Consider the following 17065-nt stretch of genomic DNA (forward strand, 5'->3'; position numbering starts at 1 on the left):
CAGGGCACACAGACAGCTGTCACCATCAGACATTCACGAGAGCAAACTCTGTCCACTACTAGAGAGGCAGCAGAGCAAACCAGTGCAACCTGCAGACTCGGTTCCTTCACTGGAGTTTGGAAGTCTACACCGCACACATATACACTATGTAAGAGCAGCTGCCTGCTGAGAAAGCATGGGCCCCAAACCACGGTCAGGTGGCTCCCCGTCCTCGCTGAACTGTCTGTCCCCAGTCTGCCCACCACTCTAAGGGGCCAGGGCAGCTCTGCTCAAAATGAGTGCTGGCTTGTCCTCTTGGCCTTCTACGAGACTACTACCTGAGTTTGCCAGGGCCAGTCGTTTGAGTAGTGGTCAAACTCAAGTGTGCAGGGGGGTGGGCTCATCTGCAGTTTACACAGCAAAGGGAAGCAGGTGGCTGGGCAGGTGCAGCCCGACAGGAGCCCTCACTCACCTGCGCATGCACTCCAGGGCTTGTGTGAAGACCTGCGGGGCCATGCCGTGTTCATGCTGCAGGATCAGGCACTGCTCCAGCGTCACCGACATGGCTGTGCGGTCCTTGGCACTCTTGCAGCTGGTGAATCGAACCCCATTAAGGCGGCGGCAGACCTGCCAACAGGAAATGGGCTCTTCTTAGGAGAGAAGAGCCAGCAGAAAGGCAGCACCCTCAAGGGGAGGGGGCGCCCCACAGGTCTGGCAGGAGCACCAGCAGTAACTCCAAGCCCAGTCCTAGCCTGACTGCCTGGCTCCCCATCGCTGTCTTGCTGAGTTGGTATCAGAACCCAAGGTAACTCCAAACAAGTTCTGAGAGGGCCCCGCCACCTGAGGAGCCTGATCATCTCTGCCCCACACCACCATTCCCCAGGAGAACTTGTCCCTTGTGTGTTCTCTCAAGGGACTTCTAGAACCTTGTGTGTTCTAGAGACTTTTGGGCATCACTGTTTTGCACTAACCCTTATAAGCCATGCTTGGGCCTTCTCAGCATATCCAGCCAAGGAATGAGGACACAGAGGAGAACCCAGCCAGGGGAAACATGGCCACTCACAGGGTCCCCTTGTCCCTGGACCTGCTAGTACAAAACCTCTCCCACAGCAAGAACACTGCGGGCATGGCCTTTCGTTTCTAGATACGGCTTAGATTTATGGCTCCTAAACACAGCAGCCCCTGGCACTAGAAGAGATCCATAGTGACAGGTTCCCAACCCTGCCGCACTACAGCCAGCTCTGGGGCTCTGGCTTGGCCTCCTCACCTGTGAAATGATCAGCTAGACCTGACTGAAGGTTTTCTGCAGACTAGCTGGGACTCTGTTCATATACAGAAATGAAGATCCAGAAAAAGAACAGCTCTGGGGGACGCAATGTCTAAGCGGCATGGCTCTGCTGCCCCATCCCCATTGTTCCCACAGATGACCGTACGGGCAACATGAAACGGGATATACAAAGGTGCTTGAAAACTGCACCCCTGAATATATACCTCTACGGCTGGGACTCTACTGGGGACAAGAACTCTGGGGCTGGAAGTCCTGCTTTCTGACTTGACAGGGAGGGCCAGCTGCCCCACATCTAACTCATGCTCCTTCTGTGGCTGCAACAGACAGAGCCACGGTCTCTAAACAAGGCGTGTATGGGTGTGGGCATCTGCAAAGCTTCCACTGTGTAGTGCAAGAATGGACCAGTGAGGAAAGGCCCTACTCCACTGTTCAGGGTCTGTCAGTGTCACCCGCAGACTGGCTCTCAGAAATTCACAATGGCACCTATGAAACGGCTGCCACTTTACAGCAGTTCTCTTAAACTAAAAGCAAGAGGCATAACCCACCATGCTGCACAGACCCCCCAAAAGGCATGTTCTCCTTCTGTGTTTCCATCCCATTTGCTGGACCCAGCCTGACAATGCCAAACTAGACCTCAAACTAAGAGAAAACACAGTCTCTGAATCTTGCTAAGACTTTTGTCGCTTGGTGTTTCAAAATACGTCTCACTGTAATTACAAGCTTAAAGAGTGGCCTAGTCAGACAAAGATCTACAGTGAACCCATCACACATCCCCCCAGGGAGGAGGTCTTACAGCTGGGCTGTTGTGGAATGCAGAGGAGAAGGTCTGCTCTCTAAAGCTCCATTCCACCAGCAGATCAGCAGCCACAGACATAAGCAACTCATAATGTAAAGCTCATCAAGAAAAGGGCCACCACACAGACACCAAAAGCAGGATCTACCAGTAACTGGGAGTGGCCTAGCAAGCAGCAGGCCAGGCATTTGCTGCCACGGAAGGAGCATCATAACTCTTCTAACCACGATGAGTACCTCAGCAGCTTGCCAGAGGATGTCCACATTCTTATTCTTGCGTGCATGGACGTTCTGTCCTAGGAACCGCAGCAGCTCTGGCAGGCAAGTCTGACTCCGAGATCGAGGTAGACCTGGAAGAGAAGAGGAGTCCATGGAAGAGGGGCCCACTCAAACATACTGCTGCTGAGGAAGTATTTTCCTGCTTCCCAGCAGGTACGGGAGGGATGTGTTTGCAGATTTGAACATGGCTACCAGGATGCTGAGCCCTGAATTCCCTTCACTTTATTAGTGCCACCATCAAAGGGCAGCAACTTTTATCTTTTGTTGGCTTTTCTAAGAGGCAGGAGAAAGGGTTGCTAAAGGAACCGGAATTACCCAGGCCTCCTGCATCTCCAAGGGGCAGTGAGCAAGAAGTGAGGGTGAGCTGCCTAGTTTCCAGACCAGCATCAGGAATGCAGACTGCTGGGAGCAATGGGTCTTGAGCAGTGAGTGCATGGAAACCTTGGGAGAGTCTAGAAGTGCAGCCTCCCATGAGAGACCTCAGCTCACACTTGAAGGAAGAATTTCTGAATGGCCCAGGGATCCCTAACCCCACTAATTCTAACAGCGCCCCTCTTCCACTGTGGAAGGCTCCAGGCCCTTGCAGGACCTCCTGAGCCCCCCTGCCATATTGCTTCACCCACGACACCTGGGACAAAAAAATCAAAGACAAGGCAACCTCTTGTGAAGGTAGTGTGGGTTTTCACACACTGATATTATTAAAGAGAAGAGCCCCCAGGTCACGGCTGAGGAAACCCTCGTCTGAGTCCTCCAGTCAAGTGCAGCTTCTGTGAGACAACCTTCCTTTGGCGTACACAGGCTCCTGTGCAAACGACTCCTGCCGCTGCATCCTCACTCGGAAGAAGAAGCAGAAAACAGAAGGGAGAGGCCTCCCGCCTGTGAGGCCCGCAGGTTGTAATGGAGGCTGTGCTAGCCCAGAGGAGGGGAGCTTCAGCTTGGTCAGGGCGTTCTCTCTCCAGAGGAGACAAAATGACTCTTCCTCCCAACTGCCCAGCAGCGGCAGCCTCTCCCTGGCCTAACCTGCAGCCTGCATTTTAGTGACTGCCTACCCCTTGGGGCTTATGGACATGGTGCATTCAGGTGGAGGGAGCCTATGATTCTGGGAATCACAATTCCCTAACTCCCTCTGGGGGCTTATGGGCACACGGACTACCTCTCTCTGGCACCTAGCTTCTGTTTCTATGGGCGTCCTCATTCCCTGAACTTTATCCTCAATCTGCTTTTGTACCTTAGGGGGTGAAGTGGGGGTATTAGAAACACCAGAAACTGCCCATCTTCCAAAATGCTGGTCACAGGATTGCCCTTGGTAATGTTCACTCCCCCACCCTCCCTCCATCCTTGGAGTAGCACTGGCCCTTCCATCAATGTTCATCTTGTTCTCTGGTGGATGCTCTTGTTCCCTACAAGTCCACAGCCTGTCTCTCCTCTTATAGCAGTAAAATAAGATGCTGCTGGGATCGGTGTAGCTCCTGAGGAGACACACCCTACACTCCTCACTGTTCTCATCTGTCAAGTGTGTGAGAGACCAGCAGCACCCACGCAGGTGCTATGGGGTCATGGAAAGGAGCCAGAGCCCCTGGCCCAGGGCAAGCCCTTGACAGACCTGTTTTCAATAATGAGCACTAAGGAAGAATCGGAGGACACCTCACTGATGACCTACAGTTGAGTCCTGGGAGGGACAAGAGGCTAGAGCCACTACTGGAACATGTGTGTGCTGGCAAGTTTTATGTCAACTTGACACCAGCTAGAGCTGTTTTGGAAGAGGGAACTACAGTTGAGAAGATGCCTCCACCAGCCTGGCTGTGGACAAGTCTGTGGGGCACTGTCTTACTGATCATTGATGTGGATGCAGGAGGCCCACCCCACTGTGGGTGACGTCACCCCGGGGCTGGTGGTCCTGACTCTATAAGAAAGCATGCTGAGCAAGTCATGGGGAACAAGCCTATAAGCTACTCCTCCGTGGCCTCTGCATCAGCTCCTGCCTCCGGGCTCCTGCCTGGAGCTCTGCCCTCGCTCCCTTTGATGGTAGACTATGATGTGGAAGTATTAGCTGAAACAAACTGTTCTCTCCTAAGTTGTTATGGCTGTGGTGTTTTATCACGGCCATAGAAACCCTGACTAAGACACTGGGAAAGGACCGATATGCTTATGGCCAATACGCTTCAAGTTCTCCAAGTGTTGGCTTCAGGGCTTCAGTGGCACTGGCTCTCAGTCAGAACCTTGCAGTGTGCCTTTGCCCCTGACCATGCCACAGCAGCAGCAGGTGAGGGGCACAGAGGAAACAATGTGTCAGGGGACACTTGCCTTTCCAGGGCTGCCTGTAGCCTGTGTCCCCTCCTCCAGTCTAACCAGAACACTGGGGAGCCCAAGCAGAGACAGCTTCTCCCCGTTTCCTACATGAGCACTGCCAAATGAAAGCCAATGCCTTCTCCTGGGTCTTTCGTAACTGTCTACGAATACAGGTCTCACAGCCAGGCCACCCTTTCTTTCCTTGGACCCACATAGTAGTACTGTCCTCTGAGGATTCCCAACAGTGGCCATGGGACACTGTGCAGGACACTTAGCCTGGTGTCCAGCTCATCAGTGTTCTCTGTATTGTTTCACCGTCAGGTCCCAACTCTAGGATCCATATCATCTTCTACAGAATGCAAAAGAAGCCCGCTTACATCCCCAGGCAAGATACTGTTTCCAGCCAACATGCAAGAGAAATGAAACTTATCTCCCATCGAGGGCAAGTGTCTGTATACCCTGTGTGGTACCCCAAGAAGCGGGGCTGTCTCACTGGGTATAAACATGGCAGAGGCTTAGTGAGTTTGCTGGGATGAAGCCAGAAGAGGTGTACAGTGACAAGTTCTGCTGAGCAGCTCTGGGCTTTCCCCTGAGTGCTGTGGCTGCCCAAACCCTCTCTGAAGTGTCCTCACATGGACAACAGAGACCTATACGTGAGTGAGCACAACATGGAATTCCACTGTCTCGGGGAGGCTGTGGCAGGGTCATCTTGTCCACAAACACTCAGTATGAAGCACCTTTTCTGCATCTTACTCTACATGCCAGGGACAGAAAAACACAGACAGCTCATGCAGTCTTGGACTGCAGTATGAAGTACCTTTTCTGCATCTTACTCTACATGCCAGGGACAGAAAAACACAGACAGCTCATGCAGTCTTGGACTGCCTCCCAGAAGCCCCAGTGCTCCCAGCAGGGGCACACAGTCTGCTGTGGAATATACCAATGAGAGGCAGAACACTAGGGCAGAAAGTGCTATGTCATAAACAGCAGAAGAGAGTCCACTGCAGAAGAGGGAAGCAGGGGCTGCAGCACCAGGGAAGCTTTCCTGGGGGGGACTCAAGCCAGGTAGATGGGATGCCATGCACATAAGTGAGGGGCGGAGAAGGAAGAGCTCAAATACATCCGTGTCGGGTTTGTGCACACAGATGGATGTGCACACCACTGCAGTAGGATGAGCTGGGCAGTATCCAGACAGCAGAGGGCTAGAGCTCAGGCATCCAAAATGAAGACTGCACAAGCAGTGTGGAACACATGAGTGAAGGAATACTCACAGTCCTCCGGCAAAACCTCCTTAAACTGCTCAAAGTAGGAATTCAACCGCACCAAGCTCTCTATGTTGATGACTTCTTGTAAGGATGTGTCTCCAAACCTTGGGGAGAATCAAGATATCAGTAGACGGGCCATGCCATCTTCCTCTAACAAGCTGAAAGCTACAAGAAATCTACAGGGATCGATTCTCCCAAGGAGATAAGCTGCCAGCCCAAACCCCAGGTCCCTCCTCCTTCCTGAGGATAAAGCCATCCTACGGCACTGGGCATGGATTTCACAAGCAGAGGCCACTGGAACTCACTACAGGTATGTCTACGAGTGCACTGGTGCAGGGTCCGTGCTTGCTACAGCTTGGTAAAAAGTCTCTCCGTGCAAGTCCACATGTGGAAGGCTTGGGCTGTGGGCACCAGTGACAGTGATTGGATCCTGATGGCTCACTGCTAAGTGTCCAGTTAAATACTCTATTAGGATCTGGGGCCTAGCTGGAGGAAGCAGCACTGGAGGGACATCTTTTAAGGGCGGACCTTGTCTTCTGAGCCTTCCTGTCTCATGTACACCATGGGGTGAGTGACTTTGTCCCACCATCTGAGCTCTACACTGTGGTTCTCTGCCTTGCCATGCACAGGCTGTGGAGCAATGGAGCCAGCAACCACGGCCTGAAACTTCTGAAATCATACGTCAGAGTAAACCTTTACTTCCTAAGTTTTGATCTTTTTAAAGGTGGTTTGTCACAGCAACATAAAAATGACCAACAGCACCAGGCTCAGAGACTAAAAGTCCATTGTGTGTCACAGGCTCTCAAAGGCACCCAGGAAAGGGGACAGCAGCAGGGGGAGCCAGGAATAAGGAGACTATGCTGGGATCTGAAGTCACCCTCTGCTGTGTGAACACTAACTGTCCCTCTGGGCTGCGCTGGGGCCTTGGCTCTTTCCTCATCAGGTGGGTGTGACCTATGCCCACTACATGTTGCAAGAATGACTGTACCAAATACATGAGGTAAGTAATAGATGCTACCTTCAAGGAAGGTGCTAAACAGGAAGAAGGGGAAAGGGGGGCATCTTTGTGCAGTCTGAGACCTGGACCCTCAGCCCAGCCTACCACTCCCCTGCTCTATGCCCTACCAGCATTAGCCTCAAAGGCAGTACTCAACATAGACAATTCGCCCTGGTACCACAACAGCTTCGTGTCTAGCAGGCACCTGCCCCCTCGGGGTGATGGGGGTGGGGACTTTCCATTCTGGGCAGTCTCCCTTCATCTCAGAAGCAAAACAAACTTACGCATGTGCTGCTGGAGCAAGCGAACCAAGCCAATACTCCTCACTCTTCAATTCCACTCTCTCCTCCTCAGACTCTTCATACATCCTCCTCTATCCTCCTCGGCTCACTCATCTGGACTGTCTCAGGCAGGGAATGTCCTCCCACAAGAGGCCCATTCTCCTCACACTAGATTCTTCTAGATCTTGCCTTGAGAGGGCTCTGTTTTCTAGGCTGGTGCCTCAGCCTTATCTGCTCTAAACACTACCTTCCCCATGGTCCTGAGCTCAGAGAAGGCACCAACCCACTTGTCCAATCTGGAAGCCTAGGGCCTCAGCCGACTTATCCTCTATGCTGCTTACATGGGTCTCCAGTTGGTCCCTTCTCGGAACACTTACAGCAAGCTCCACCTATCCAGATCCCTAGCACTGCCCTGTGGCCCGGCCTCTTCAGCAACATCCTAACGTTTCTCTTGAATCCTTTCTACCCATGGCCAGCAATGTGACCTACTTAACGTGGAGATCTGATCAGGCCCCGTTCTACTAAAAGTTGTACGACATTTCTCAGCAGCCACAGTGCATCCCCAGTTGAGGGGAGCCCACACCCACAGCTCCAGGGACACTTGAACCCCCCAGCCGCACAGGCACCCGCAGAGCGGCACCCACCTCTCAGCCAGTGTCTGTTGCTCATTGATGCCCACGTTGAAGAGGACTGGCTGCACCCGCAGCAGCATGCCACTCTGGATCTCTCGGGGCAGGGAGTCGAACAGCGGTCCTGGCAGAGGGATCCGCACATTAAAGCCATCACTAGCGAAGAGAGGGAAAGAAGGGATAAGATCAGGACCCTGAGAGTAGGGGACAGATCCAAAGCATACTTCAGAGCGTTTGTGGCACTCTGGCTACTGTGGTTCAAGTGCCCACTCAGACCCTGAAGGAGAAATTATGAAATTGATGTGGGTAGAGGGAAGGCTGCATGCCATGTTTTAAAAGAGTAAAACAAAATCAAATAAAAGCAAAGTGCATAACAGAGCATGTCCTGTGTCCAACAAGACAAACACAAACAGTTAAACGCTGTTGCCTGGCACACCCAAGAGATGGTTATTTTTACCGGTTTCCTGTGATGACCGGCAGCATGTCAGTTGATGTATTCGAAGTGGCCTGGGTGACTTTAAAGGTCACGTTCCTCAAGTCCATGATGCCAAGGCTCATGTCCTCCAACATGGCCAGCTCCTCTCCTGAGAGGAGAAGACAAAGAGAGAAGGGTGGTGTCAAGGCCTGCTACTCTCCCCAGGTCGGTTGTGAACAAAGGGCTAAGGCATGGATGGGTGGGCATTCTCTCAGGCCTTCCCCTCAACATAGCACCCTGTGAGGGAATTCACTGCTGACCACATAATAACACTGCAAATGTAGGCTGGTAGAACTGGGGCCCACCCTTCTCAAGCTTTTGTGCATGGAACCTCAACAGCTCATGCCAGCTCTTCAAAAATGGGAAGAGAAACAGTAAAACAGCTTTGCTGTGGCCAATTCGTCCACCACCCATGGCTGGATACCTCATCAAAAACCCATAACCTGAAGAGATTGGGTGTATTCAGGGTGGTATGGCCTTACAAGGAGAATGCAGATAGATCCATATTTACCACAAAACTCTGAACAAAACTGGAGTCCAAGTGGATCAAAGACCCCAACATAAAACCAGATTCACTGACTCTGATAGGAGAGAAAGTGGGGAATAGCCTTGAATGCATTGGCACAGGAGACAATTTCCCAAACAGAACACCAGTAGTGTAGGCCCTAAGATCAACAATTAATAACTGTGAACTCATGAACCTGAAAAGCTTCTGTAAGGCAGAGGACACTGCCAACAGGACAAAATGGCAGCCCACAGAATGGGAAAAGATTTTCACCAACTCCACATCTGACGGAGGACTAATTTCTAAAATATTTAAAGAACTCAAGAAACTAGACATCAAAAAAAAAAAAAAGAAAGAAAGAAAAAGAAAAGAAAAAAAGAAAAAAAACAAACCCAAATAATCCAATTAAAAATGGGGTAAAGATCTAAACAGAGAATTTGCAACAGAGGAATCTCAAATGGCCGAGAAACACTTGAGATGCTCAACATCCTTAGCTATCAGGGAAACGCAAATCAAAACTTACTTTTGAGATTTCACACTTGTCAGAATGGCTAAGATCAGTAACACAAGTGACAATTTATGCTGGAGAGGATGTGGAACAAGGGGAACACTCCTCCATTGCTGGTGGGTGTATAAACTTGTATAGCCACTTTGGAAATCAATATAGTGGTTTTTCAGAAAATTGGGAATCAATCTACCTCAAAACCCAGCAATACCACTCCTGGGCATATATCCAAAGGTGCTCCACCATACCACCAGGATATTTGCTCAGCTATATTCATTCATAGCAACTTTTTCATAATAACCAGAAACTGGAAACAACCTGGATGCCTCTCAATCAAAGACTGGGTTAAAAAAAAAAAAAAAAAAAAAAAAAAGTGGCACATTTACACAATGGAGTATTACTTGTCTGTTAAAAAAAAACCTAACACCATAAAATTTGCAGGCAAATGGATGGAACTAGAAAAAATCATCCTGAGTGAGGTAACCCAGACCCAGAAAGATAAACATTGTATGTACTCACTTTTAAGTGGCTATTATCCGTAAAGGATAATCATGCTACAATCCATAGACACGGAGAGGCTAGGTAACAAGGAGGGCTCAAGGGGAGGGGAACGCATGCTGGGAAGGGGAAATAGAAGAGATATCTCAGGGGGTCTGGGAGCAGATAGGGATGGGAACAGGAGGGATCAGGGGCAAATGGAGGGAGAGAGTTCTGGGAGAGACAACTGGAATTGGGGGGCATTTGGGGGACAAGGTAGAAACTTAGTGTAGTGGAAACTCCCTGGAATCTATGAGTGTGACCTTAGCTAAGACACCTAGAAATGGGGGATATGGAGCCTGAACTGGTAATCTCCTATAGCCAGGCAAGATTTCCAGTTGAGGAACCAACCCAACCACAAAACCTTTGACCTACAATTTGTCCTGTCTACAAGATGTACGGGGTGGTGCCAAAATGGTCCAGCTTGAGATCCTTACCACAAGAGGAAGCCTACACTTGACACTGCCTGGATGGCCAGGACCCAGAGGCTGGATAGCCCAGAGAGCTAGGGTAGAACCAAACATGACTGGAAAAACAAACAAACAACAACAACAAAAACAAAAACACCATGACCAACCACAATGGAACGATTCTTGATGACATTCTGCTATACTCATAGATTGGTGCCTAGCCCAATTTCCATCAGAGAGGCTCCATCCAGCAACTGATGGAAACAGATGCAGAGACCCATAGCTAAACATTAGGTCAAGCTCAGGGAATCCTTCAGAAAAGGGGAAGGAAGGATTATAGGAGCCAGAGGGGTCAAGGACACCACAAGAACACAGTCCACAGAATCAACTAGCCAGGGCTCACAGGGACCATAGAGCCTGAACTGACAACCAGGGAGCCTTGTATGGGTCTGACCTAGGTCCTCTGCGTATATGTTATGGTTGCGTAGTTTGGTCTTCTTGTGGAACTCCTAGCAGTGGGAGCAGGGGCTGTCCCTACATTTTTGCCTGTTTTTGGAACTCTTCCTCCTACTGGGTTGCCCATCCAGCCTAAATATGTGGGGTGCCACCTTACTGCAACCTCATATGCCATGTTTGGTTGATACTCCTGGGAGGCCGAAATGGAGGAATGGATTGGGAGGAGAGGGGAAGGAGCAGGGGGAGAGGAGGGAGGGGAAATGTTGGGGTTGGGACATAGTATATAAAAGAATAAATAAACAAACAAACAAACAAACAAACTATAATCCCACGGTGAAAACATACTTTTTCAAAGCAGTCCATTTTCACCTTCTTGGAAGAAATAATAGAAAACAAGTCTAGGGAGAAGAGAGTCTCCCTAAACTGCAATTTGGAATCAGCTTTTAAGTTTCTAACCACCCCTTCTTCCCCTTGACCCAGCAACTCTCCTTCTCAGCTAGAAAAGGAGCCCACACAATTACAAATGTCTTCATGGACAGGTATCCCTGCACCAAAGATTTAGTGGGAGTCATTCAGAAGAAACCCAAATCATCCTCCATGCTCACTAGAAAGACCGTCAAGATACATGACATGACTCCTGCAAACCTATGCAGGAGTATCGCCTGCTTCTTTGTACATATCCTGGTTTGATGCTCGAACTCATCAATAAGGAAGGAAGGAAGGGAGGAAGGAAGGAAGGAGGTAGAGGCCCTGGGCCAGAGGTCACGCCCAGGATGGAGTCTCACCATAGGTGCTCAGCAGGCTCTCAAACTGGGCCAGAAGCCCGATGGTATAGAGCTGCCGCAGGAAGCCGTCATCGTGCAGGCAGTTCCTCAGCTTGATGATGAAGCCGCAGATGAGGGCCGTCAGCTGTGAGGAGGCACAGGGAGTGGTGTGTAAACAGGCCTTTTAAAGAATATTTATTTATTATGTATCCACTGTTCTGCCTGCATATGTGTTCTTGTGTTCACTGCACAAGAGTGAGCGTAGCTGCCTAGCTTCCTTAGGGAGGTTTTCTGTATGACAAAACAGGCTTCCCAGCTACAGAGCACCAGGCCCCTCCAAGCTACTCACATCATGAGTTCTATTACTGGCATCGTTTAACTTGGGAGATTCATCACAACTCTCACTGAATGGTAACTGAAGTCTTTCAACGGAGCCCTGTGATAAGCCACAGGACTTGAGTGCCTGCTGTTCCAACTGCACTGACAAGCACCCATGGGACCCTCGGTCACATCCCTTGTGCAGAAAAAGGAGGTGACATCGGCCTTTGCCACTGTCCTGCTTGGTGCTGGCTCTCCTGTCAGAGCTGGCTCTTCAGGAGGAACAAATGCCCATCAATGAGGTATCTCCTTCCTGTGCCTCTCTATTAAGGAAACTTTAAAGCAACAGGTTGGGCAAACAAGGCCCCTGTGCTTTGCACAAGTACAGAGAAAGGACAGAGCTGCCTGAGTCTCTTTCTCGGAGGTAGGAGGTGCCCAAGAGCACCCTGATGTCCTCTGGAGGCTTACGGTTTGGCAGAAGACGACGTCACGGCGGTACTGCAGGCTCAGGTATGAGGCAATGGTGGGGGCACTGTCCTGCATGAGCAGGAAGACCATGGCCTTCTTGGCTTTGTCGCTCATCATGGCCACACAGTCTGTGAGGGTGGTCAGCAGAGGGTAAAGGGCCTCGCTCCATTCACCTGCACAGAGTGAAGGGCTTGTCAGAACTGAAAGGAAGGCTTCAAGAAGGTCCTGTAAAGCAGCACGCCACTGCCCTAACCATTGTTCCACCCTGCCTCTCACACCCTCCGCCTCTCTGGACCTTCTCACTGCATGGCCTGAAGAAATAGCACTAAGTTCTGCCCAGAGCCGACTCTGCCCCATCCCTCTGCCTCGCTTGTTGCAGTAAACTAAAGGAGTTCGGCTCTGGTGGCATCCACATATACCAGCCACCCTAAAACTACTAGGGACTCCTTCCTCCACAGCAAGACTAAGGCTGCTGAAGAGAACACCCACAGAAGCCTTTGTAGGTCGTGACAAGGGCACAAACAGACTGTGTGTGCACCACAGTCTGGCGGTCCTCTACCCCACAAGGAATGCCCACAGACAGGGTGTACGCCATGGCCCTTCTCCCAGCACGGTGCCAACTCTGCTCCTGTCCCCTCCTCTGTGCTCAGTCCCCACTCCCCCGCTTGATACAACTATTTCCAGCTCAGTTTGCTTTCAGAAATGTGATGGAACTTTGACCCGATACCAAAACAACCCTTTAAAAATAGAGCCCTGGAGGGAAGAGCAGGGTTGGGGCAGCTCGGGCACGGCCTTCGTTTGCTTCCTTCTTGGAAGACATTAAAAAGACATGCCATGTCCAAAAAGAGGCATCAGCACACCCTACTGGGTGAAGCCAGCTCTCCAAACCAGCTCAAGGCAGTGCACACCCTGAGAGAGCGCGCGCGCGCGCAGGTGACAGAATCCTCAGACCAGCCACCACACTGCTGGGGGAGCTTCGGCCTCTCACACACACAGCCGGAGACACTAAGAGGAGGAGGCTGGCCCTGCTTGTTCACCATCTGGCTAGCACTCTAGCTCCAAGAATGTGTAGAGGAACTTGCCCATACTCAACAACAGGCCTAAGTACACGAAACAGTCCAGGGTTGGAAATGATCTAACTAGATATGCAGACACGCTGCATGTGGACAAGGGCTATGTCTGTAATGGAAAAGAAGCTTATATTTAGAATCTAAAGCAGAAAGGTCTTAGCAAATATGACACAGTGACAAAGAACACTGGACTGAGAAGTGGAAAATATGAGTTCCAGGCCTGGCTGCTGAGCAGTGGCGAACACGGGCAAGGCCCTGGACCACTCAGCCACGTGGTATTTCTTGGGAAAATCAGAGAGAAGCACTAGATAGACTCGCAGACCTAACTCTCCCTCTGTTCTTCTCAGACAAGTTTCCTGTTTCTTTGAAGAGCTCTGTCAACAGAGTCGATCAAAAATGGCCAACGAAAACTATGGAGTATAGCACATCATTTCGGACTGGTGCAGTCCGTAAGAATCTTCTTCATAAGCCAGGTCTGGTAGTGCATGCCTATAATCCCAGGACCTGGGAGGCTGAGGTAGGGGGGTAACAAGTTCAAGGCTAGCCTAGACTACATACTAATATCCAACCTCAAAAAATAAAAACAACCAAGCTCCCTCTGTCCCCCAAATACTGCTCTTGAGTAAGAATTGAAATGCTTAGATCATTTTTACTTTGCTTTTCCAATTACTACACATATACAATTCATAGGATAACCATGGCCATTTTAACCTGAAAATAATCAGAGCATCAAGCTGTTTAACCCAGCAAGCTTTCCCAAGATGACGTTTTCACTTTAGCCACTTTTTTTCAGAAATGAAATTCATATAAGAAAGACTTATTTGCTAAACTAGAAAGAAAAAAGAGCACAGAAGAAACTGCTTAAAGGCACTGCAACACTTGTCTTGGAAACTGGTGACATGAAGCTGCAAGAGGGTGAGTGTGCCATCTTCCCAGATGGCACCAGACAAGTCTGGGCGGCCAGAGTTCAGGGAGGGCACCAACCGCCATTTCCAGCATTTCTAACAGCATTCCCATCTTATCCACGCGGAGCGGAAATGGGCTCCGCGGCTAAGAGCCCTTCTAAGACACAAACAGAATGGGCCCCTGCAAATGTCTGACTGACTCTTAAGCCATTATCTTTAGTAGTGAGCCTGCTTCTGCTGAGGAGAGAGCAGGAGTAAGGTGGCAGTAGGTGTCTTGAGTATGAACAGAAACTCACAATTAAAAAAAAAAACAAGCCAAATTGATTACAATGGCAGCACATGGAATCTACCTAGTCCTGGCAAATAAAAATGGCTGGGATGCTGAAGTTGGTAAAGGGTTTTCAAGGTGCTACCTCAAATGAAAGACGACTACTATAACTGCTACTTGTTCCTGTTACTATTATTTTTTTAAGAACAGGTCAACTAAGCAATGTCCCAGGTGCTGCAGCTGCTCTGCTTCTAAGGGGTCAACTCTCAGCCACCTGCTACTTGTGACGCCTGCTGCCTGGAGCCCATGGTCCATGGTTCCTACTTCAGGGAACCTCAAGTGCTCCTCTAATCCACAGCCTGCTTTTGCTTTGTTTGTTTTTTCATTAACCCATCAGTACAAACAGGGAATGAGAGACAAAGTGTGTGTCTGTATATTTGTTGATCTTATGTATATGTAGTATATGCATGTATACTACATATGGAGGTGTGTGTATCCATATGTACAACATGCGTGAAGACTAGAAGTTGATGTCTAGTGTCCTCTCCTACCACTTCCATCTTACTTTTTGAGATAGGGTCTCTTGATAAACCTGATGCTCACCAACTGGCCGACCTCCTGGCCAGCCAGCAACCTCAGGACCAGCCTGTCTCCACCTGGCTCCCAGTGTTGGGATTACAGGCATGATCTGCCACGCCTGGCTTTTCTCTTGGGTGCTGGGGACTTTGAAATCAGATCCTCATGATCACGCAGCAAACACTTTACCCATCTCTCCAGCCTCTGGATTGTGTGTGTTTAATACAGACTAAATATGTAGTACAGGACTCCTGGCAGGGAACCATTTTTCTCCATTTAACATCAACTATGGAAAAGCCACCAGTGCTTCCCAAGTGGAGGAAGAGTTCTACAAGCCAGAAAGAAACCAGAGTGGAGAACAGCCCCTGAGCTCCTGCCGCAGGCTAACAGGTCACCCCTTCTGGTCCTCACTGCTGGCCATGGTCCCAGAGTTGCAGGCAAGTAGAGAGCAAGGTTAACTGTGCATCTACTAAGGCTCCATGGCCCTGAGGGCTCATCTATGACACTGGGACCTAAGATCTACTCACGGCTGCTCCACTCATGTCTGGGGAAAGAGAACCATAAAGGGACCTAAAGCAAACTGGGAAGGCATGATGAGCCCAGTTAGACACTACCTCAGTGCAGTTCTGGGACTGCTGCCAGGTGGTCACCGTCAGTGGACTCACAGCACTGTGTCAGTGGGCAGAAATGGCCCCACAAATCCTGTGCCCACTGTTTGCTGTACTCTAGATAGTAAGCAGGTGTCTTTCCATCTTACATCTACTCAGAAATATGCAATCATTGGACTGATCATATAGCTTTTTTTTTTTTTTTTTTTTTAGTAAAACATTGTTTTGGGGGAAGAAAGGCCCATGCACACTGAGAAAACCACAAGCCGTATAAAGGAAGCTCATTAGGAACGAGATCAGGGGTTGTCACAACCTACAACAGAGTCTTTACAGACTAGGAGAGTAACAGAGTCTCTGCTGCACAACTCAAGATAATAGGTGATAGACAAAATGTTACAAATGCAGGCTGTGGTCAGGATTTAGTTCAAGACCATAGTTCACCAACCCCTGAGCTAGAACCAAGGACATTGGGTTCTCCATGAAAATGTAGCAGAAAGATTTCATTTTTAGCAGTCATCCCAACTGAGGTCCAGATCGATGTCTGGTAAGAGTCCAGAAGCTGAGGAGAGGCTGCTACACCACCACATCCCCAGTGGATACAAATCATCCAACTGTGCCTTTAGAGCTATGTGCAAGAGTTCAAGTGAACGGACAAGGAATATTCACAAACATGTAGCTTTCTAAATCAGATCACCCACTGCTGGACCCAATGGACTCAGAAGTAAATCTTGTGAAAAGGCTTTAGGATACAGAAGGAAAACCATAATGTGTCTAGTAGCCTGCTTTAGGCCATAATTCCCTCAGTCCCACAGGTCCCTCACCAAACCTCAAAACAATGGAAGTCCTAAGGTATTTTCCCAATTATGGGAACACAAACCAATCTTAGATAATTGAACTACAAGTACTCCCTGAATATTTAAAAGACACCAGCAGGAACCTTGAACGGAGACCACGTACCTGGGCTGGACTCTTCAGGAGGGGGGCTGCAATCTGCACAGAAATGGAGGGCAACAGGGATGATTAAGGAGCAGCACACAGTTCAAACATGAGCAACTCAGTCTCAGAGCTGCTGCATCAGCAGCTTGCAGCAAGGTGGTTAAACAGATGGAGAAGAGGCCTGGGGCCCAGGCGCCTCTTACTCAGTTTCCCAAGGGCAGCATACTTGCTGCTGTGAGCAGCTGAGCCCTCTCGGTGGTGAACAACAGTGATTCACCAGAGCCAACATCCATGTTGCTAACACATCAACATACAATGTTCTTCTAGATGAGTGAAACAACGCACACAACGCCACAGATGCCACACTGATGATGGTGCAATGATGGAGCCCATGTTAGCTTACAACATCGAATGAGACAGACTGACCAATCAAGTCTGCGTGTCAACTGTGGAGCCCACTGTCCC

The 17065-nt window shown here is 49.7% G+C and overlaps 1 protein-coding gene across 19 annotated transcripts in view; it reads right to left on the minus strand.

Moving 5' to 3' along the window:
* The window catches only part of Inpp4a (inositol polyphosphate-4-phosphatase type I A), a 128601-nt gene that overhangs the window by 11669 nt on the left and 99867 nt on the right, over nt 1-17065 (minus strand). For 11 of the 19 annotated variants that reach the window (XM_015998955.3, XM_015998960.3, XM_006980447.4 and 8 more), the window contains 8 exons: nt 16622-16654; nt 12238-12410; nt 11473-11596; nt 8257-8383; nt 7815-7955; nt 5899-5996; nt 2297-2409; nt 452-606 (listed from right to left, as the gene is read on the minus strand). In XM_015998955.3, coding sequence (XP_015854441.2) covers nt 452-606; nt 2297-2409; nt 5899-5996; nt 7815-7955; nt 8257-8383; nt 11473-11596; nt 12238-12410; nt 16622-16654 — 964 coding nt within the window. The remainder of the gene's footprint in view (nt 1-451; nt 607-2296; nt 2410-5898; nt 5997-7814; nt 7956-8256; nt 8384-11472; nt 11597-12237; nt 12411-16621; nt 16655-17065) is intronic. The other 8 variants (XM_042266157.2, XM_076557471.1, XM_076557473.1 and 5 more) reach the window with 1 other exon arrangement.

The sequence above is a fragment of the Peromyscus maniculatus genome, chromosome 21 (assembly GCF_049852395.1).
Source record: "Peromyscus maniculatus bairdii isolate BWxNUB_F1_BW_parent chromosome 21, HU_Pman_BW_mat_3.1, whole genome shotgun sequence".
NCBI classification, from domain to species: Eukaryota; Metazoa; Chordata; class Mammalia; order Rodentia; family Cricetidae; genus Peromyscus; species Peromyscus maniculatus.